Raw genomic sequence first — 24,668 nt, 5'->3', positions numbered from 1 at the left:
CAACTCTGAAGGGCTTCCTGCCAAAACTTAAGATCCTAATTCTAGGCAGTTTCACTGTCCTTTAGGGCTGATTACAGATCAAGTGGGGAAAAGACAGGAGAACACAAGAACGGACAAGAAGGGATGAACCTATAACTGGGAGAAGACCAAATCCAAGACGGAATAAAGCCAGTGTTCTCCAAATGAAGGAAAATCTTAACTCCTTAATATTAACTGGGTATATAGCCAGTTAAAATTTACCATCCTTATGGCTGTAATTTTAAAAACAATCTATTCATTTATTCAATCCAGACATTTATGCTAAGTGCTGTAGAGATCAAAAATAGGTCCTTCTTGGGCTTCCCTGATGGCGCAGTGGTTGAGAGTCCGCCTGCCGATGCAGGGGACACGGGTTCGTACCCCGGTCTGGGAAGACCCCACATGCCGCGGAGCGGCTGGGCCCATGAGCCATGGCCACTGAGCCTGCACGACCGGAGCCTGTGCTCCACAACGGGAGAGGCCACAACAGTGAGAGACCCACGTACCGCAAAAAAAAAAAAAAAAAAGGTCCTTCTACCTCCTTAAGGACTCAAGGAAAGGCTTATAACACTAGATAAATGTGTATACGAGGTGCCACGGGGGATGGAGAGGACGCTGCTTGCTTGAGAAGATGGGAGACTGAGTCCCCGAGAAAGAAACATCCGAGTTCAAGCTTGAAGGATGACCAGGAAAGAAAGTGGGGAAAGATGTTTCCAGAGAAGAAACAGGGTATCAGCAAGGCTGTTAATGCTGCACAGAAAGCTGGCTTTGATGTGGCTGAACAGTACCATTTGTGGAATAGGGAAAGGGTAAAATAAAAAGAGAAGCTGCAGAAGACATCCCAACAGGCCTTGCAACAAATGTAGCGCTAAGGACTGTAAACTCAATGGGAAGACACTAAGGAACTTTAGGCTGTCATATTCCATAGTCAGGACTCATTCTGATGGCTGTGATGTGGAAGAGGGAGTTGAGGCAGGGAAACCAGTTAGAAAGTGGAAGTAAAGAGGGGGGAGGAGCTAAAGATGGCTGTTACAGGTTCTGAATTGAGCAGCTGCGTGAAAAAGCCAGCAGAAAAAGAGATTACAAATTGAGTTTTAGTCACCTTTAATTTAAGGTGCCTGTGGAAATACTGAAGCAGAGATATAGGCAGTAGGCAGGTGGATGTAGGAGATCTGGCACAGATAAGGATCTAGGAGTAATCAACAAAGTAGTATTGAATCCAAGAGAAAAGATCCAATTACCAAAGGACTAAGATGACCCTGTGCACCACAAATATTCTGAGGGGGAAAAAAGGAAGAACCTAAGGAACCTGAAAAGGAACAGCCAGTGAGGAACTAATATAAAAATGTCATTTATTGTCCAGAGAATACACCAAAACAAAATATAAAAATGGAAGATACCATAAAATAAAATTTTCATATTTTTTAAACTGTTGGACCTTTACATATCAAATATATACTTTAAATAGTTTATTCAGTACTATCTCTTTTTTTTTTTCTTTTTTTTTTGCGGTATGCGGGCCTCTCACTGTTGTGGCCTCTCCCGTTGCGGAGCACAGGCTCCGGATGCGCAGGCCCAGCGGCCATGGCTCACGGGCCCAGCCGCTCCGCGGCATATGGGATCCTCCCAGACCGGGGCACGAACCCGTATCCCCTGCATCGGCAGGCGGACTCTCAACCACTGCGCCACCAGGGAGGCCCAGTACTATCTCTTAAATAAAGCACACTGAGCACTCTTTCCTGATGACTTGTGGTCCCCCACTAGGAATATCAAGTAGCAAAGAGAGAGGTAACACTGGTGGCTCTGAGTTTTTCTTCTGTATGCAAAGCTGTTATGCTGAATTGTTTCTGAATTCTCCTGCCCTCCAAAGTATTTTGTTTTTTGTTTTTGTTTTTTTGCTTTCCATCCAAAATAGAAAGCAAGATTACCTACTGAGATAAGGTTGAGCCAGGAACTTAAGAAGTACAACCTAAGTTTTAGTGAATAAAACAAATGACCCCTGCCCCTCTTTGACCTTTCAGTTAAGCATTTAATTTCAAATGTGATCACTGCTATGCAAATAAAGTACAAAGACAGAGACTAGTGTATGTGCTAAAAGGTGGGGAAAATATACATTTGGATTGATCTGAAGAGCTGTCAAGTAAACTCTCAAAATGGAGATATCCTGTCCAAGAGAGAGTAAAAAAGATGAATCTGAAGTCAAATGAAGAGTGGTCTTGGAGACACTCAGGGAATTCAACAAATCTCACAAACAGGATAAGAACTCACTAAGCATAAGAACTAAAAATAATGATCAAAGTGACACTGCAGCAACTGTGGGATGACAGCCTCAACAGAAAGTAAGTAAATCGAGCATCTGACATCCCACTATTCTCAACACCAGTTAAATTTTCAAATACTTTATTGTGTGTTCACTCCTTGGCTGACAATTTAGGAGACAGACAATGAAATGGATAGGATTAGAAAATATTAAGAGCTGGAAGAAAGACACAGGTGGGCCTAGAATTTTTTTGGTTGATCAAAGCTAGAGGTTTGCTTAAGTAACTTCACAGATAAATTCCTGTATTTGCCAATGTCCTAAGATCAAAGTGAAAGTGTTACCAAGTCCTAGCTCGCTCTGCTCACCACGACAGGCCAATGAATCGGAGATGAGGTGTTGAGGCAAAGGAATAAACTTTATTCGGAAAGCCGGCAGACCGAGAAGATGGCAGACTAGTGTCTCTGAAAAACCATCTTATCGGGGTCTGGATGCCAGTTTCTTTTATAGAATCAGAGAAGGAGAGGCAGTGAGGAAGTAAAGTAAAAGGCAGTCTTGCAAAACATCTCCTGGAATGACCAGCCCCGGTGAGGGGATGCGTTAGTTTCTTTTTTCTTGCAGCCAACTACAGGTGGACAGGGTTCCCTGAGGCAGACCATTATGTGTGATCATAATAACAAAGGCAACAAAAAGCAAAGGTTAAAGTCCAAGAAACAGATCCAACGTGGAGTCCGATTTAGCTCTCCCCTGTTACAAAAGAATATCAGCTTAAATAAGCTACCATTAAACCCTGAGAAATTCTCATCAGGGACAGTTACAGATACCCTCGAAAACTTAGTGCTTTCCAGTTATCAAAAATAAAACTTTTTTGGTTGACATCTTCTAATGGCTGAAAGTGGATAAAAGACCTTTCAAATTTTTTCCAGGTAGAAAGGGGAAAGGAAATGGGGTAGCATAGATGAGGAAGTGATATTTCTGAGTGTATCTTTTTGTGTAGCAGTATTGTTCCATGATATATTATCCTCTATGTATACAAAAGTCTTTCTCCAGGGGTGAGGGGAGAAATGGGTAAAAAATTTAAACTGTTTTGCGTGTATACTAGAAGTGAAGAAATAATAGATAATGAGAGCTGGGTTTCTATTGCTGGAGAAAAAAACTATAAATAAGAAAAGGAGGGAGGCTAAACTGAACTCTATGATGTGAGATCGGAATCTTGAGGTATCAGTGTAAACCCATGGTTTTCAATATACATGCAAATAGATACAGAAATAAGAGTCTTATAGATATGCATATGCCTACAGGATTCCTAGCTCTGTCTGCTGAGAGCCTAGAAGCAAGAAGGACTGCAATGAGCACAGCTAGCATGGAGATCTTAATTTCTAAATACTAGTCTTTAATAAAACAAACCAGAATTTCTCAGAGAAGGGGTTGGTTGCAGGGCTGGGTCAGGGAAAATGCAGCATGAACCTGGAATATCATGTGGCACTAGAAATGAAGGTACTGCTCAAAAAATTATGGGGGTTTGTTAAGAGAACACCAGCTTGAAAGAGCTTCTAAAGGCCAAAGCTGGAATAATGTGAGCAACAAAATAATAACATTAGACATTAACCCACAGAATGATAACCCTTGAGTCCATAACTGATGTAATCAAATAAACAAATGGGAAAGGGAGAGCTCTTCATTAGAGTGGAATTTCAATTAAATGTGAAAGGAAAAGGGAAAACAGAATTACCATCAGCCAAACTCCAGAAACTGTTGCAGATAAAGATCCACCCACAGATGATAAAACTAGTGGGTGAATGTTTGAGGACTAACAGTTAAATTAAGCACAGCCCCAAATTATCTCCTCCAAAATATTTATAAATTACAGAAACAGTAACTTTACAGTGAGAAATACCATCTTAACCAAGGTAAACATTACCAATAATAAGACAGATCAATATCATGAACCCCTTGAGATGATGAACAACATGGTTTTTATAGTATTCTTGCCAAAAATGCACGACTTCATTCCAATGATGAAAAAACATCAGACAAACCAAGTTGAAGGGCATTCTAAAAAATAACCAATCCTCTTCAAAAAGTCATAAAAGACAAAGGGAAAACTGAGGATCTGTTACAGAGTCAGACACCAAAAAGAAGTAACAACTAAAGGCAAAGTGGAATCCTGGAAGAGAAAAAGGAAGAACTAGCAAAATTCAAATGTGGTGGGTAATTTAGTTATTATTGGATCATTGTTCATTTCTTATCCTTGATAACTGTTCTACAGTTACAGTTACGTAAAACGTAAGGGGAGTGGAATAAAACATATAAGAGAACTCTAATATTTCTGCAACTTTTCTCTAACATTAACTCAAAATTGAAAAGTTTTTCCATAAACAAAACAAAAAGACAACTTACAGACTAAGAGAAAGTATTTGCAAATGATGTAACCGATAAGGGCTTAATTTCTAAAATACACACACAGCTCATAAACCTCAGTATCAAAAAAACAACCCAATCAAAAAATGGGCGGAAGACCTAAATAGATCTCTCTCCAAGGAGGACATACAGATAGCCAAGAGGCACACAAAAGGATGCTCAACATCACTAATTATTAGAGAAATGCAAATCGAAACTACAATGAGGTATCACCTCACGAACCTGTTGGAATGGCTATCAACAGAAAGTCTACAAATAATAAATGCTGGAAAGGGAGTGGAGAAAAGGAACTCCTGTACGTTGCTGGTGGTAATGAAAATTGGTGCAGCCACTATGGAAAACAGTACGGAGGTTCTTTAAAAAACTAAAAATAGAGCTACCATATGATCCTGCAATCCCACTCCTGGGTATATATCCAGGGATTAACAGATATATACCACTATATATAAAATAGATAAACAACAAGGATTTATTGTATAGTACAGGGAACTATATTCAATAGCTTATAATAACCTATAATGGAAAAGAATCTGAAGCTGTACACTTGGAACATGATCTTGTAAATCACTACAGTTAAATTAAAAATAAATATTCACAGAGCAAAAAAAAAAAGGAATGGTAATGACAAGATTAATAAGGAGCTGAAAATTGCTAGGTACAAAAGAATGCTATCTTGACCACATTTGCTTTGGGCAGTAGAACATCTAAGTCATATTCTAAACTATCATATATGAGCAAATTCATCAAATTCTTATCAAAATCAAGAACATTCTTTCTTTAGCTGCTAAAATGAAGAATATAATTAACCTACTAAAGGAACCTGAATGGGTAGTTAACACGTCTGGTTTTGGAGTTTCTTTGGTCATTCTTCCTCCTCACTAAATCACTATGTGATTTTCAAAAAAAAAAAGAAAAAAAACTAAAAAGTTTTAGGAAGTCTTTTCAATTTCTAAATAATAAAATATATGAAAAACCATGATACTTCTCTAACAAAGCACTCAATGGAAAACAGCAAATTTGCACACTCGACAGGCCACATTTCTTTAAAATCAGCCTCCTTACTTCACCTCAACCCTAAAACTATTTTAAACAAATCACAAAATGTCTAAGGTAAAGTAACAAGCTGTGTTTCAACTGCTAAGCTTCACTTGGGCACACTCCACCAGGCAGCTCCCTCCTGGTTCCCAAACCAGGCATCTTAAGGCTGAAACTTCATTATTAAGGTGGCAGTTGTGATAGATCAAGGTTCGGTAAGAAGTAAATATACCAGTCTGAATGCAAGCTGTTTGGTTATTAAAACTTAGGACTTCTCCCATACAAACAAAGAAGCAGTATCACTTATTTTCATGTAAATCTGGGCTTTTAAAGTTAACCTGCTAATATCTATCTAACGAATCTAGTATTCACAGTCAGAAAATCAATAAAGACAAAGCACCTAACAGAAAAGATGGGCTAAGGGCTTGACGAAGCGCTTCAAACAAGAGGACAGTAAACACGTGGGAAAGTGCTCAACTTCCTTAATCAACAGGGTAATACAAATTAAAAACACAATGAAAGGCTACTACACAACCATACAATAAGCTAAAAGAAAATAATAATGAACACTCTAATCAAAACACACCACTTAGTGGGCTCCCTGGTGGCACAGTGGTTAAGAATCCACCTGCCAATGTAAGGGACATGGGTTCGAGCCCTGGTCCAGGAAGATCCCACATGCCACGGAGCAACTAAGCCCGTGCACCACAACTACTGAGCCTGCACTCTAGAGCCCGTGAGCCACAACTACTGAGCCCACGTGCCACAACTACAGAAGCCTGCACGCCCATAGCCCATGTTCCGCAACAAAGAGAAGCCACCTCAGTGAGAAGCCACCTCAATGAGAAGCCCGTGCACCGCAACAAAGAGCAGCCCCTGCTCGCCCCAACTAGAGAAAGCCCACACGCAGCAATGAAGATCCGACGCCGCCAAAGATAAATAAATAAATAAATTTATTAAAAAAAAAAAAAACTCACCACTAGTAGGAGTGTAAATTGGTATCACTGCTTTGGAAAGCTGGGTAAAATAAGCATACTGTATGATCGATCAACAGAAATGTGACATATATTTACAAGAATGTTCACAAAAGCACTATTCTTTTTTTTTTTTTTTTTTTTTTTTGCGGTACGCGGGTCTCTCACTGTTGTGGCCTCCCCCATTGCGGAGCACAGGCTTTGGACGCACAGGCTCAGCGGCCATGGCTCACAGGCCCGCGGCATGTGGGATCTTCCCGGACCGGGGCACGAACCTGTGTCCCCTGCATCGGCAGGCGGACTCTCAACCACTGCACCAGCAGGGAAGCCCAAAAGCACTATTCTTAATAGCCAAAAACCAAAAACAATCTAGATGTCCACCAATCATAAAAGTGAAAACAATGCAACATTCACTCAATGGAAAATTACAGAGCCATGAAATGAATAAACTCTAACTACACAAATCAATATGGATGAACACTGATCAGTGTTGAACAAAAGAAGCCAGACATAAGAATACGTTTCCCTTTAAGTCAGGTAAAATTGAAAAAAAACACTGCAAAAGAAAAACTACTAGGGGGGAACTAGCCCTATCAAGTATGGCCTCTTAATTAAGACATACTACAAGGCATCTACAATTAAAAGTGTGATACTGGGGCACAAGCAAATAGACCAGGGGAATAAAATGGAAAAATTCATAAACAGACCTTCAAATCACTGGAAAAATCAGTGTATGGAAAGGTAACATCTCAAATTACTAACGTAAAGATGCACTTTTTAATAAATGTGGCTAGAACATCTGGGCTGTCATTTGGAAAAAACATATATTAGATCTATATCTCACCACACACAAAAATAAACTTCGAATGAATTTAGGAATCTAAATGTAAAAAACAAAACCATACGAGTACTAGAGAAAACCTGGGTGAATTCCTCTTTAATGTTGGTGTAGGAAAAGACTTTCTAAGCATAACTCAAAGTCTAACGGAAATAAAACAAAGTACGTAAAAAATTTTAAATGTCTGCCTGACCAAAAAAAGAAATACAAAACACCATAAACAAAGTCTTAAGAAAACTGCAAGATACACCATGAGAGCCAATATCCCTAAAACATAAAGAAATCAAAAACTGCAGAAAAAAATTCAGTAGAAAAATGGGGAAAAAATACATCACAAAAAGGATATTAAGATTCGAAAAAAATGTTCAAACTCAATCATAATTAGAGAAATGCAAATTAAAATAACACCAAGATGCCATTTCTCACCTGCCAAAGCAGTCGAAGGGCAAGACTGTGTGAGGCTATATTCACTCACAAATATTTCCAGGGGAAATGCAAATTCATCCGGCCTTTCTGGAGGTAAATCTGGCAATACTGGGGCTTCCCTGGTGGCGCAGTGGTTGAAAGTCCACCTGCCGATGCAGGGGACACGGGTTCGTGCCCCGGTCCGGGAAGATCCCACATGCCACGGAGTGGCTGGGCCCGTGAACCATGGCCGCTGAGCCTGCGCGTCTGGAGCCTGTACTCCGCAACGGGAGAGGCCACAACAGTGAGAGGCCCACGTACCACAAAAAAAAAAGTAAATCTGGCAATACCTAACAAAACTGAATGTGTACCTAACCTTCTGACCCAGAGATCCCACTCCTAGGAAATGTGTCCTGAAGATAATCCTCCAACAATGTGACTATACATATGTACCAGGTATTCATGGTAGCAGTTTGTAACTACAATACTGGGAACAACCTGTATGACCAAACTTGGGAGAACGGCTGAATAAATTACAGCACACCACAGAGCGGAGTACTATGCAGCCATGAAAATGGAAGATCTCTATGAACCGACATGGAGCAATTTCAAATACAGACCTTTAAAAGAATAAAGCAAAGTGCACAAATATCAATAGTATTCCACCCTTCATGAAGGAAAGAAGGGAATATAAGATTATATACATGTATCTGCTCATTTGTGCAAAAGAAATATAGAAATGATAAACCAGAAACTAAAGAAATTGATTACTTACAGAGTAAGTAGGAAAGGGGTGGAAGGGAGAAGGTGGTAGGACTGAGGAAGGAATGATATTTCTTTGCAACACTGAACTACAGTAACGTTTCACATACCCCAAAATAACAAATAAATAATTAAAATCAACCAGGATGAGGTGGTGGGAACCAAAATGGAATACAAACAGTAACAGAAAAACCTATCTATTACAAATGAATACCACAAGCGAAGAGGATGGGTAGAAAAACACTCAGCTAAGTAACTGTGGAAAACACTATTCTGACTGGATACTGTAATGTTAAAGACACAAAGAACTGTACACAAACACTGTACTCGAGTTAAGTCAATCTGTTTCTCAGAAGGATAGGATAGGTTAACAATCTGCTAACTACTGGACAGGTACATAAGGATTAAACTAATAACTGAATATACTGTAGACAATGAGCTGATTTCTCACTGTCAGACAAAGAAGTTACAAGAAAGAGTGAAGACTAGAATGAAGAGTGCTGGATAGGAATCATGGCATCCATATAAACCCATGGTATAAAACATACATGTACAGATAACTAGATACATGAGGAAGAAGGGGCAGCTCTTCCTTACAAAGGAATGTGGAAGAAATGAGAGAAATACAAGATCACTATTTTAGGGAAAAAACATCGTAATAACTGCTGCAAGCAAGGTCAAAGAGTATAACCAGTGGGCAAAAGTTTGAAGAGAAACAATCTCAAAGTATCTTGCCCAAGATATTTATCAATTACAAAGGGAAAAACAGTTAAGTACCTCACCAAATGTTCAAGGTTATCACACCAGTAATAAAACATAAATATCACATACCCTTTCCTAATGTGATGCATAACCCCAATCCAATCATGAGACAACATCAGACAAACCCAAATGGAAACATTCTAAAAAATAACTGACCAGCGTTCACTGAAAGTGTCCAAGTCATAAAAGACAGGAGAAGACTGAGAAACCGGAAGAACTGTCACAGTTAAAATGATAATATATTGGATATATGCACAAATAAAATATTAAAATTATTTTCACCTGTTAAACTTTTTGATGTGGTTAACAAAATTTAAATCACGTATGTGGCTCATATGATATTTCTATTAGACAGAACTGCGCTGGCTCTAATCACCAATTTTCAGGAAATACAGAAGGCAAGAAACATTGTAACTATGACAGGGAAAATCCAGACCAAGAAATTGCATAGGACAAACAATTCTGTTCCTCCAATAAAACTGCACCGTGGGTGGGAAGGCCAGGGCCAGGGCCAGAGCCAGATGGGAGAATCCTACAGTCTAAGAGACTTAGGAGACACACCAAACAATCACAATGGGAGGACTTTATTTGGCTCCTGTTTTTTCTTAAATATATTGAAAACAGAAGTTGATACTTAAGATAATTAGAAACTGTACATTGACTAAATGGTGGATTTTTTTAAATTTACAATTTGTTTTTAAAGTGTGATAATAGTAATATAGTTATTTTTTTAAAAAGAGTTATCTTTTAGAGATATATACTCAAATGTTAGATGAAAAGACATGTCTGGTGTTTGCTTCAGAATAACGGGGGAGAGAGAATACAATGGGTAGAAGTATAGATGGAACAAGACTGGCCGTAAACTGACGACTGGACCTGTGAGGCTAGCGTGGGGATTCATTACACGCCTCGTATACTTCTGTATGGGCTCAAACTTTTTCCACTTAAAAAAAAGGAAGGCAATTGAGGGGACTACAAGTTAATTATTGAATCTAGAAAAGACCCAAACCAAGAATCCTACGACCAAAATGCCAGGCCATTATGCAAAGTTTCCGTGGGCTGGCTCCTCAGCAGCTGCCTCCCCTTCCAGGAAAGATAAGTGCAGCGGGTCCTCAAGATGCACTAGGACCTTCTGGGAGTTTTTTGGCTGAATGTAACCTGGTCTATTACCAGTAAGTGAGCAACAGGGTGAAAACGGTGCCTCTGGTCCAGGAGGGACGTCAGATTTTAATCAAATAAGCAGCAGACAAATAAGTACAAGTTGTTGTACAGTGAAATACAGGTAAAGCACAGGGAGCTTAAAGCAGAGTTCTAAACTGTTTTCTGGGCTCAGGACAAGGTTCTCGAGGTTAGTATTGGGACATGGCTCTCTGAGGAAGACAAATCCTCAGAGCTCTAACTGCTCTGGCTGAGGAACAAGGCAGGCAGGAAGCCCAGTTGCGGCCGCAGCAAAATGCGGTAAGGACCTGTGGGACCAGACTTGGCAGTTCAGGGAATTACAATCATCTTCACCAGCCTCAACACTGACTTGACCAGAGGCACAAAGGAAAAGCATCTCAAAGTGAAAGGACCAGTTCAGATGCATACCAAGACTCTGAGAATAGCTACAAGGAAAATTCCTGGTGGTGAAGGTTCTAAAACTTGGGATGGTTTTCAGAAGAGGCTCCACAGCTGACTTGCACAGTCCTGAGATGGTTAAGCAGATTACTTCCGTCAACACTGAGCCAGGAGTCAGGGCTGAAGTCACCACTGCAAATGCTGAAATCAACTTTTAATAAGTTGATAAGCACTTGTCAAAAAAAAAAAATTGGCACAGATGCTGGGTGAATGAGGGACAGAAGTGGGGAAGCTTTCCAGGTAGAGAAAACAGCATGTGCAAGAGCCCTAGCATAGGAAAGCACTTTCCATGTTCATTCAAACAATATTTGAGTTTATTATAAGCTAGACACTTTGTTAAGCTCTGCAATGACAGGACACACCAAGATGACCTTTGTTCTGATGGAGCTTACAGTCTAATGGCAGAAATGGATGATCAAAAAATGTCACAACTGAATATATTATCACAGGCTTAAATAAATACTACAAAGAAAATAACGAGTGCCATGAGAGGAACTCAAAGACAAACCTGGCAGGAAGTTCAGTACCCGCTAGGAACTAAAATGAGGACAGCACAGGTTGAGAACAGAGACCAAGAGGGGGGAAAAGATGCAAGATGAGGCTAGAGCAGTAGGTAGGGGTCAAATAATCCTGTAGCAGCTTACTGATCATATTATGGATTTTGGTCTTTTACTTCTGAAGTCAATTAAGAAGCCTAGGAGTTTTAGAATGAGCATGCGTACTGGGGCACAGGGAAAGAGGGTACTAATCAAACTTGGATTTTGAGAAGATCGTTTTAAAAAGACAGACTAAGGGACAAGAAGGGGTATGATACTACTTAGGAGTCTATTACAGGAGTACAAAAAGAAGAACAGAATGTGTGTATGTGTGTATATATCTGTGTGTTGGAGGGAGGGGGATGTAAATGGTAGAAAATACCCATGGAAAGACTGGAAAGATATGAGGTGCTCACGAGTTAAGAACTGAACAGAATCTGCTGATCGGTCAGGTCATTCACCCTATCAGATAGGTAGCCCAACTGAACCAGGTGCACTGGAGTAGGAGTAGTCTTTAGTCTCTATTCCCTAATTCGTCAGACAAAAGAGTGCATCTCTTACTTAATACTACTGTAATAAAATTTTCGAAAAGTATCTCGGGAGCTCAAGGACTTTCTCTGACACCACAACACATCTTGCTGGTCTGGGACTCAACTAACCTTTGTCCAGTATCAAATAAATACATACATACCTAAATACGTAAAGTAAGTGTTTTAAGAATGCACATACACAGAAATACCATAATTCCTATACACCTCTTCCCTGATATTAAGGTGGGCTTCACTTAAAACGTTTTTATTAAAAGTTACAGCCAACATAACAGCTCACCCTGTTCTGGGCACTGTGCTGAGTGTACAACCACCCTGAGACTGGTCCCTGAGAGTACTGTGATCATCTGAGTTGTACAGATGACAACACAGTATTAACTGGTAGACTCAAGATGCAGATTCCAGAGCCTAAACTCACGTAATAAAGTAACAAAGACTTAGGGTTATTCAATGATAAACCTTTTTAGTTCTTATATTGCTTGACCTCTCTCTGTGCAGGGTCTGGCCTATCAACAGACAGGTCCCTCTCTGGAAACTCTCTATTCCCTTGCTGGCCTTTCTCCTGTGTCACTACACTCAGACCACATTCAAATGAAGAGCTCCTATTCATCAAAAGACCATTAAGAGAACTACCACATTGGAAAATATACCTACAATACATATAATCAACTAGCTTTTATCCAAAAAAAAAAAAAAAATACAAAGCAAATCAATAAGAAGATAATCCCAAAGAAAAATAGACAATAGACTCAAACAGGGCATAAACATGAAAAGTTGCTCAACTTCATCTAGTCAAAAAATGCAAATTAAAATCTCCAATGAAATTCACTAAAGACCAACCAGAAAGGGCCAAAAGTGTCTGCTAATACCAAGTACTGGTGAAAATGCAGAGCAACAGAAACTCTCATTCACTGATGATGACAAGTGTAATTTGGTATAATCTCTTTGCAGAAGACATCGTCTACTGAAAGTGATGACACACTAAACAATCCAGCAGCAATTCCGTCCCCAAATACATCTTAGAGAAAAACGTGCACATGTTCACCGAGATGAACAAGTGCTCATCTTAATAGTGGAAGCATTATTCTTAATAGCCCAAAGTAGTAAACAACCCAAATGCCCATCAATGGTAGAATAAATAAACTGTAGTACATTCACACAATAAAATACTAAACAGCAATGAAGATGAATGAATTCATAATGCAACAACACATGAATTTTAAAAACATAAAGTCAGAATAGTGGCTGTCTTGGGGAAAGAATGGTGCTGGCAGGAAGATCCTAACACAGGGGTCTTACTGTCGGGACAGTGGCTCACTGGCAGGATAAGGTTATCAGGTAGAGGGCAATGAAGGAAGCTGAAGAGCTGCCAATATTCTACTCCTTGACCTGGGTGGTGTTTATATGGGTGTTCACTTTGTGATAATTCATTAATGTACATGTGCTTTCTGCTCTTTTACATAGGTGTTATGTTTCACAATAAAAAGGTATAAAAAATGAAGTCAGCTCCCAACATATAAGTCAAGGTAATTTACAGAAAATCTAGATTTACAACCACTTCTGGAAAAAACCGCGAAGATCCAGCCTGCTGTCTTCGCCACCAGCAACAGTCAGCTGGGGCGGGGCAATTTTGGCCTCCTTCAGAGGAGCTCGTGCTCTCTGACCCCACAGCACCCTCTCTTCCTGCTCTCGTGAGTCACGACTCGCCTAACACCATTCCATACTCCTCTCCTTGACACTCCTTACAGCACGTGAACGTAAAAGCATGCGCATGTGTGAATTATAAAGCCTAGAAGCAAGTGTGCCATTAGCCAGAGCAGTAAATTTAACCTCAGATTCCTCACCTATGAAACAGAGGTCACAAGAGTACCTACTACAATTGTTAAGATCAGATGAGGCAATGCACATAAAACAACTAGCTTAGTATCGTCACAGAATCAGCACTCAGTATTAGGAGGCTATTATTTATTATTAATACACATTTCTCATTATTTACAAGTAGGATGTAAATCTGCTTGCCATGGCCACTGTCTTCTGACTTTACAGGAAATACAGCATCAAAATATGGGTTGGTATATGTTTAATTAAATACTCCAACATGTATCACTGTTTAAAAAAGAAAAACAATAGGGACTTGCTGGTGGTGCAGTGGTTAAGAATCTGCCTGCCAATGCAGGGAACACGGGTTCGAGCCCTGGTCTGGGAAGATCCCACATGTTTCAGAGCAACTAAGCCCGTGCACCACAACTACTGAGCCTGAGCTCTAGGGCCCACAAGCCACAACTACTGAAGCCCGTGCACCTAGAGCCCGTGCTCTGCAACAAGAGAAGCCACTGCAATGAGAAACCCGCACACTGCAACAAAGAGTAGCCCCCGCTTGCTGCAACTCGCACAGCAACAAAGACTCAACACAGCCAAAAATAAATAAATAAATTTATTTTAAAAAAAAAAAGAAAAACAGTAAATAAATCTTCCAAAGTTCCTTTACATGACACCACTGGGAAAGATTTCTTACAATCATACTTTGAAAAGTACACTTGTGTTCACTTGTTTTTGCTGAACCACGAATTTCTCCCCACCAGGGCTTTCACTGGTCTCATCAGTGTCAGGTAAATGGATACCTATGAAAATATACTTTAAGATAATGGATTTTAAGACCTCAGTCATAAAAAGCCCTCAAAATTAAAACTGACTTTTCAAGGTAAACATCATATGAACACCAAAAGCAGCTCCCTATTTTTCACATAGTTGTTAGTGTCCCAACGCTTAGCCAATACACTTATCTAATTCTTGCCCCTCAGACAAGTATACAACATTTTCCCCTCAAAACCCACAGAAGTCTAATTCAAACTACTTTTTCCAGAAGCCAATCTGACAAGCCCTCCTAAAATGGAAGACTACGAATTTCACCCACGAATATAATGATAGTTAATGAACTAGTCACCCACAATGTCCATCATCTCACAGACACAACACTGAGCAAGAGAAGCCATATACAAGAGTCCACACCAGAAGATCCTGTTGGTATAAAGTTCACAGGCAAAACCAGTGTTTACGGAATGCGTAAGTGGTAAAATTATACAGAAAAACTAGAAAATAAGTAATATAGAAGACAAGATACTTATAATCTTTGGGGGAAGCAAGTTATGATCCAGAAATGGCCTGTTAGGGATTCTAGGTGCTCATAATCATTTTATTTACAGTATTTTATTTGTTGCTTTCTGCCCACACCATTAAAATGGTCCACAAGTACAGCATAGTGATATGTTCACTGCTCTATTTCTAGCACCTAGAACAGTGCCTGGTTCATACTAGGCCACCAGTGAGTATCTGTTAAATATAGAATACAGTTAAATATAGAATACAGTTTCAAAAATCCAAATTGTTACATATTTAACAACTGGCTAGACCCTAAGTATAATAGTAACAGCCAGCTTACTGTCCATTTTTCATGTCAGTATATTCAAGGAGTTATAAGTATATAAGTAAATTCTAATTACTTTATAATTCTTAACCTTCTTCTCCTATTTAGATGTTTACCAAATGCGTGAATGTATCCAGATTCAATTGAAACGTTTTTTTTTTTTAATTAACAAGGGAAAATGCAGAAACTCATGTGTTACAGTAAGCCCAGGCTCTAGATGGGATTCTACCACCTTCCCCAACCAAAAAAGCACAGCAGAGTGCTATGCTCTTATAAGATGACCTGAAGTGTGCTCATATTTATTTTAAGAATAAAAACTCAAATTCTTTGGATCTTAAAAATGAATTACACATTTCACAACTGATTATTACAATACAGGGCAGCTAAAACCTATAAGCCTTTAGAGGACAGGGATCCAAAACAAAGTGTGCTCAATAAATACTTGCTGAACTAACAAAAAGAATCTCATTACTGATAACCTCCTGAATTTTAGCATTATGTATTGAATTAAGAGAACAATCATAAATTAAGTTTATTTGTTATCAAAAACTGTGTACAAACCCAAGAGATTACTAGCAACAATTCGAAAGAGTGAAAATTCCTAAAATAACCAAGAAAAAAATGAACTTTCACTCTTTGGGAATGTACACTATTTAAAAAAAAACAAAAAAAATATTTCAGCAAATCAAAAAAAATTTTTTTAATCAAGCGAGGAATATGCTAATCTTATGTTCCTAATTAGCATCCCTGCAAAGTAATATTCGTTCCAGTTTTCACCTCTCTTCTGGACATGATAAACTAGAATGAAGTCACTCACCAATCAACTCACTTCCCAGCATTCTACCAGCATGAAAGAGTTAAGACTGTTCTAATATATACTGAAATGCACCTACAACACAAATTAAAACATACCTTTTGATCTATCCCAAAGTTAAGGGCTTTCTGAGATTCAGTATTAACACTACATACGTAACAGGGCTTGTTATTAAATCTCAAATGGTATTTTGTGGTATGAATTTTGGCAACATTGGTTTCCTCATATTAAAACAGTACTCTGTGGGATAGTCGATCATTCAGAGTCCATTATTTTCACACATTTTTAGGATATAACATGAAATTCCCTACCCATGAACTCACCGCACACTTCTCATTATTAAGAATGTATCTGTTTAGGAAGGCATGGAAATCAAGCACCTGGCTAACCCATAAAGAAGCAACCTGAAGCCACTCTTCTCTGCAATAAATAAATTAGGAAGCACTCTAGGTCAGTAGTAGCAAAAGGCCTATTTTTATTGCTGGCTTATATTAGAAATACTATACTGAAACAGACCAATTTTAGATTAAATTCAAAACTTGGTAAATTGTTCTAACGTGTCTCTTTCTACAAGATTAAAAATTAAGCTAAGGAGGTTTTTCAAGATTGTCTTTCAAAATTCAGAGATGCAAAGCAAGTTCTAGTCAAATATTTCAGAAATATCATACTAGACATAAACTATCTTTTAATCTTATTTAACATTTGATCAAAAACTCTACGAATAAAAAATAACTCTGCTTGTCCCATGGCTGGTCTCCAACCCTACCACGTTCCATCAGTGCTCGACCCTGAGTGCATGACTGGCACGGAGCCTGCAGTGAGCTGTGGCTGGGCGGCCAGGGACCAGTGGCACCACACATGGATTTACAGCCGGACTCGTGGTCTTCCATTAGATTGAATTTTTATCATGTCAGAACTATGTCAATAAAGAGGATTACACTTCCAATTTTTTCACCAAAATTATTATTTTTAATGACACTTTCCTTAGCAGCTTGGTGATCTGTCTTGTTTATACTCAGTTTTATTCTTAGAACTGTACTGAGTTTACATTTGGTCTCTAAATAGAAAAAAGATTAAAGAGCAAGTAAAAGTCAGAGCTAGTACATTGTTACCAGGATTGGAAAAAAAAAAAAAAGCAGTGAAACTACTGTAATCTTTCTCCTTCAAACCAAACAGGAAACAGTACTATATATACTACATTACAGCTCTCAAAGCCACAGATTGGTTTTAACCTCATTATTTGTTGGTGTGGATGGCTGACCTCCACTATCACTCACTAGTGGGGAAGCACTGTAGATTTGAAAAGTACCTGTCTAATGCAGCTGTCCTAAAATGAACTTAAGAGTTATAAATGCAGTCAGGATTATCAACCAAGCACATAAATGACAGGTTTAAACCACAAGCATCTTCCATGTCAAACACACTAACATAAAAAATTAAGTCTTTGCCTTAAATACTATAAAAATATTTCTAGTGAAAAACATTGTACAAATTTGGCAGGTAAAGAAAAATATTACTACAGTGAAGCCCAATAAACGTTGGCACACACAATTAGTGAATTCTCATAAAGCACAGTGAGTTTTTAATTTACCTCTAAAGCAGTATGAAGCAAATACCAATCACTAAGTACCAAAATTAAAACTACGTCATAACAGCCACTGAGGACACAATTCCTATCTATAAGGACTAATTTCGTAATTAATTTTGTTCATTTAGCTTTACTCTACAGTTTTTAACTTTCAAATGTTCAGCTGTTAAGGAAAGTTCATTGTGCCTTATTTGATAATTATAAATCAATTCCTAAGAAGTGGTGTAAATAATTTCCATACTAAACTACATTATAATTTTAAAACTAATCAACCAGGCGAAAAAAATTCTGTTCCTGAGACAAAATGGAAACTTTTAAGCAGCAAAATCTAATAAGCATACAGTACAATGTTACATTTTATTGCTTCCTCTGAAGTGAAACTGCTTAAAAATCCAGAAGCCACTGCACTTGCTTCAGCCACTTTCTGTGATTCAACAAATGGAAATGTTCCCAATTATTCATATCATTTTCTTACATAATTAAACAATTCCTTGGTGAGACAGAGAACCGCCCTCAAATTCCTGTTTTCAACTTTTGAATCATTTCACATCAGGTACACTAGTAATTGTTTGCAAATTCAGATGTATATCTGAACTTTTCCTTTATTACTTAAATTAATATCATGCACTGAAAACCCCTTTCCAATTTAAGTATATAGTTTTTAAAAGCATCCTACACTTTCTTCTAGTATTTTATGATTTATCTTCTTTGCACTTTTTCAAACATCTCATTTGGATTTTTTTCGGAGGTGGGGGTGGCCTAAAAAAATTTTTTTTTTTTAAAGAGGATAACCAACAGTCCCAGCACTATTTATTGAATAATCCATCCTTTCTCCAGTAATCTTCCATGTTATTTTTATCATACAGTCTCAATTTTCCCTCTTGCTGGATAGGTGAATTTAGGCAAGTTACTTTATCTCTGTGTGTTTCAATCTCCTCATCCATAAACTGGGGAATAACAGTAGTGCTCATTTCATATCGATACTGAGAACTACATGTTAAGCACTTAGAACAATAGCTGACACACATTAAATGCTGACGATCATAATCACTAAAACCTCATAAACACACAGATGTTTCTGGACTCTGTGATTCCAATGTCTATTCCTGAGCTAAAAGACTGCCTCAAATTACTTTGAATTTATAACACATTAGGTTTTCTAATAAGGTATTCTTTTTCCAAAAATTTCATGGCTATCATCCATTTATTTTATCAGATAAACTTTCTCATCAATATGTCAAGTTTTCTACAATACCGCACTGGAATTCTATTTGGAATTGTGTTAACATTTATACACCAACTCTAGGAAATTTGGTATATTCTACAAGAGTCACTCTCCCCTATTCAGAGAGTATATTTTCTCATCTCATTTATTGAGGTTTTATGTCCTTTAAAATTAGGTAAGTTACCAACAATTGTTATTAATTCTAGGTACAACCGTTTTGGAGAAAGATTTAGTGGCGTATATCAGAATTTTAAATGCATACCCTTTGACCCAGAAATTCCATTTTTAAGAATATGACATACAGGGCTTCCCTGGTGGCGCAGTGGTTGAGAGTCCGCCTGCCGATGCAGGGGAAACGGGTTCGTGCCCCGGTCTGGGAAGATCCCACATGCCGCGGAGCGGCTGGGCCCGTGAGCCATGGCCGCTGGGCCTGTGCGTCCGGAGCCTGTGCTCCGCAACGGGAGGGGCCACAACAGTGAGAGGCCCACATACCGCCAAAAAAAAAAAGAATATGACATACAGTAGTACTATATAAGTGCAGATATTAAAATATAAGGCTACTTATTACAATAAAATCCTGGAAATAAATTAAATGTCTATCAGTAAGGCAATAATGACCTGCAGCATATTCATGGGATGGAAGAATATTCAATCATTACAAAGAATATAGAATCAAAGGTCCTGGTTTCGAGAAGAGTTCTACAAACTATTATGCTAAAAGCAAGAAAAGCAAGCTGCAAAATTAATGTCTTCACTTTTTTTTAACTGGGAAGTGGAGGAAACAAAAATATATGTAAAGTATTGAGTACACAGCCTGGTTCTTATTAAGCATTTTAATCACCTTACAAAATTAAACGTGACTTGGTTGAATACTATTTCATTTCACCTATCTTTTACGGCCTGCCTTGCTCTATCTACATAAGATTTCATGGTGGTCCCATAACACAGCATTTCAGAAAAGCAAGCTTTCAACTGACATTCTACTCATAAATATTTAAGAATGCAAACGTCCCTAAAATGTAATGTTTAACTAGTGATATTTTGCAATATGCCATAAAATCTCAACACCATGATTCAGGAGAAAATGTAGGACTCCTTCTAAATCATCATTTTACTATGGCAATCTACTGAAAACTTACTTCTCTCCATACATGAAATAACCTTTCTAGAGTGTGTGGTCTTGGATATTAAGTGCCAGAGATCACACTGCAGGAACACAGTGACATTCTCTGTAATACGGAAACAAAGCCTTTCCTCCCAAGAAAAGTAAATAATGTAAGCTTATTTTAAAATCATGCAAAATTCTGCCTTTTATTCTAAATCTTTAGATTGTTCTTAATCAGTGTAAGGTCAAAAAGGTACACATGAAAGTTTTCTTAAAGAGAGAACACTAAATTCCTTAGAAGAATTCACTACTAAGTGTAACCGCTAACTTCTGCCAGCCAGAAAACAAGGTCTTGAGATCAGAAACTCCAGGGTCTTATTATACCTGGTCCGAGATACTATGAATAAACATTTCAAACAGAAAAACAAACAAAAAAAATCAAACCAGTACCTGCGTAAGCACTTTGATACTGTTTGAAGTAATGAGTTGATTTTTAAGGGAGAAGATTTTTACTCTTCACATTTCTGTATTCCCGCAATCGTTTAAAAGAGCAGGTACAATTTTATGGTGAAAAAGGTTAAAATGTACAAAAGGAGGGAGAATATTAACTGATTTTTAAGAACTTCAGAGAACTTCCTTGGTGGCTCAGTAGTTAAGAATCCGCCTGCCAATACAGGGGACACGGGTTCGACCCCTGATCCGGGGAGATCCCACATGCCGCGGAGCAACTAAGCCCGTGGGTCACAACTACCGAGCCTGCGCCCTACAGCCCGCAAGCCACAACTACTGAGCCCACGTGCCTAGAGCCTGTGTTCCCTAACAAGAGAATCCACCGCAATGAGAAGCCCGCGCACCGCAACAAAGACCCAACGCAGCCAAAAATTTAAAAAAATAAATTTATTTTTTAAAAAAACTTCAGCTTTTTAATGTCATATATAAATTGGTTTGAAAGCACTGAGGAAATGGCATAATACTTCAAAGCACATGGAAAAATTGATAGGAAAAAGTGTTACTTTTTTGAGGAACCCACACGTCTTTGCCAATATTTATTGTTTAGAGTTCATCTAACTGTCCATTTTTAAGGGTATTTTGTGGTACTTTTGAAAGTTTAATTCAAACTAAACTATTAAAAACTGTTAAGAGTTTAGTTTTTTCAATGTTACCGTAAGTAAATAAAACAGTTAAAACAACAAAAATCCAACCTACTCCACACGGGCTGAGTGTTTGCCGTCCCAATGTCTTGTCGCGGGCGCGCGCATACCAGCGACAGTGACATCAGATCGAAACCACACGGTTTCGCCAGGGACCAACCACTCCCGCAAAGACAGCAGCCACCGCCCACCGGGGTGGCTCCGGCGCGACCTCCGCTCCCCGCGCCCGGCTTCCCGGCGGGACCTGTTGCGCGTTCCCGCCCGCCCTGCTCCCTCCCCGCGCAGGCATGAGCCGGGGACTGCCAGCGACGCCGCCGCGATGCACCTGCCTGGGCCCCGGCCGTCCCCACCCCCGGCCGCCCGCCCGCTCCTCGGGCCCCGGCCCGGCCGCCAGCCCGCGGGAGGAGGGAGACGGGCCCCCGGCGGGACGGGCCCCCGAAGCGCTCACCTTGGCGGCCGCGGCCCTGGCGGACATCTTGTCTCTCCGGTGCCACACGATGCTCCTCGGACCCGAGACTCCTCGCCGCCAGCCACCGGCTCCTCACGCAGCTGCCCAGATAAACATCTCCCGGGAGCGAGCGGGGCGGGGGCGCCGGAGAGGCCCGGCCCACGGGGAGGGGACTCAACTAGGACAAAAGTCCGCGCCGCGCCAGCCCCGCCCGGGGCTCCCCGCGGGGCGCGCCCGGCCGGCACCTCCCTCCGAGCGCGGCGGCCGCAGCCCCGCCACCGGCACGGGCCCGCCCGCTCAACGCTCGGCAGCACCGAGCCCTCCGCGGCCCACCCGCCGGCTCCCTGCGAGCAGCTTCCGCACGTAACTTCCCAGGAACGAGCCGCAACGACGGGACGTGGCGTCGGCGGGCTGAGCCGGCGCCGGCAACCGCGGAGGGCCACGCAAACCTGCCAACCCGACCCGTCCCACTGAGCATGCCCGGCCAGGGGGCGGGGCCGTGGCAGGGGCAGGGCCGCGCGCGGGGGGCGGGGCCGAGGCGGGGGCGGGGCCACGAGGGCGAGGGGGCGAGCGGCTGGTCAGCTTCCTGTCCGGACGCGACCCCTGTCGCGGAAGGAAAAGCCCAGTTTCCGAAGTAGCTTGGAGACGGAGTTTCCTGTTTGTTCGCATCACGGGTCAGGCGGAAAGCGCCCCCGAGGAGTGAGCCTCCGTGTACCCAGCCTTTGCGACTTGAACAGAGACACACCTGGCCGCGGCCCCCGCCGCCCGCCTGCCTAGGCCTCGCTGTGAAGTGCGTCCTGGCTGTCGTTGTGGACGGATCGACTGCCCCGCGGACACTGGTCACGGGGTCACGGGCACCAGGGGGCTCACGCACATGAGGCCTCGATATAGACCCAACACCCCCTTCTCCAGCCGGTACAGACAGGGATCCCAAAAGCATATTTTTGGCATAAAAAATGTTGAAATTCTTAGTGGCGAGAGAAGGGGAGGCGCCCAGCAGAAAAGGCTGCGAGGACGTTCGGTCCACGGTCCGGCTGATCAGCCCGCAGTGCAGACGCCCTCGCTAGACACCAAGGAGTATTTAAGAAACCTTTTCCTCCCTCATTATTCTACACTCTGTAAAATGTAAAGCTCTTCACAAATGTCAGGAATTCTTAGTAACATTAAATGGTAAGCTCCTTAAAAGTACCTAGTGTAGTGCCATAAAAGGTACACGAGAAACAGAAAAAAGCAGAAACATCAGGTTTTAAACGATGGTTTTCTCTTTAGAATTCAAACTGTATGGATATAACATCGTAACCAAGAAATATCTGTATATCATACATAAATATCAATTAAAATTTCAAAGTAAAATACCATACATTTTGCAACCTGAAGCTATGGAACTAGAAAAAAGCATTCTGCAAATCAAACCCTTATTCTTTTCTTTTTTTTCCCCATGCACAGAAATGGTTACAGTCACTTTTGTTTTAAAGTCATGTTGGATGTGACTTTTGTTTTTGGACAAAGTATTATTTATTCTTTTAGGAACTGTAATTAAAATTTCCTTATGAACAAATGCTATTTTTTTAATTGTGGTGATATTATTTTTTTATTTGAAAAGGTGGCTGTGGAAGACCTTCCACATTATTAGTCCTCCCATTTAGTAAGATGTGCAATCAGCATGACCTGCCTAGAACTAGACATCGTACCTTTAACAGACCTAAACCTAGAAATGTTATCTATAAATGCACTGAGACCTTTCCTCTTTCCTCATTTGTCACTCTTCATCAAGCCTACCGTATATAAGTTAAATGCTAGATTATATAATGATCTGTCAAAGATCTAATACGTCTGATGGCAATTTTAGTTTATTTTCCTTTTGCCATGGTTTTAAAAATAATGAAATCAAGCAAGAAATTTAACCTTGAGAATACTATGCTTTAAAAGTTACATTGATAAAAATATTTCAATGAATAATAGTATACTTTAAAATTTTTTTCAATGGTAGTTATAATATCTAAAGCTGTACGAATGGGAGAAAATATTTGCAAATGAAGCAACTGACAAAGGATTAATATCCAAAATTTACAAGCAGCTCATGCAGCTCAATATCAAAAAACCAAACAACCCAATCCAAAAATGGGCAGAAGACCTAAACAGACATTTCTCCAAAGAAGATACACAGATTGCCAACAAACACATGAAAGGATGCTCAACATCACTAATCATTAGAGAAATGCAAATCCAAACTACAGTGAGGTATCACCTCACACCAGTCAGAATGGCCATCATTAAAAAATCTGCAAACAATAAATGCTGGAGAGGGTGTGGAGAAAAAAGAACCCTCTTGCACTGTTGGTGGGAATGTAAATTAATACAGCCACTGTGGAGAACAGTATGGAGGTTGCTTAAAAAAAATAAAAATAGAACTACCATACAACCCAACAATCCCACTACTGGGCATATACCCTGAGAAAACCATAATTCAAAAAGAGTCATGTACCGCAATGTTCATTGCAGCTGTATTTACAATAGCCAGGACATGGAAGCAACCTAAGTGTCCATCAACAGATCAATGGATAAAGAAGATGTGGCTCATATATACAATGGAATATTACTCAGCCATAAAAAGAAACGAAATTGAGTTATTTGTAGTCAGGTGGATGGACCTAGAGTCTGTCATACAGAGTGAAGTAAGTCAGAAAGAGAAAAACAAATACCGGATGCTAACACATATATATGGAATCTAAAAAGAAAA

The 24,668-nt window shown here is 40.0% G+C and overlaps 1 protein-coding gene across 9 annotated transcripts in view; it reads right to left on the bottom strand.

Moving 5' to 3' along the window:
- TJP1 (tight junction protein 1) overlaps nucleotides 1-24,668 on the bottom strand; it is a gene marked incomplete at its 5' end in the record, with an annotated part of 252,576 nt that overhangs the window by 96,230 nt on the left and 131,678 nt on the right. For 6 of the 9 annotated variants that reach the window (XM_082618297.1, XM_082618299.1, XM_082618300.1 and 3 more), the window contains one exon: nucleotides 21,929-22,386. The exons of the other annotated variants lie outside the window; for them this stretch is intronic. In XM_082618297.1, the coding sequence (XP_082474423.1) occupies nucleotides 21,929-21,955 (27 nt within the window). Of the gene's footprint in view, nucleotides 1-21,928; nucleotides 22,387-24,668 lie in introns of those variants that run through there. 9 annotated transcript variants of the gene reach the window in all.

Source organism: Mesoplodon mirus (genome assembly GCF_964341445.2).
Source record: "Mesoplodon mirus genome assembly, chromosome: 4".
Classification (NCBI taxonomy): domain Eukaryota; kingdom Metazoa; phylum Chordata; class Mammalia; order Artiodactyla; family Ziphiidae; genus Mesoplodon; species Mesoplodon mirus.
Note: the sequence above shows the minus strand (reverse complement) of the source record. Positions and strands in the feature narration are given on the sequence as shown.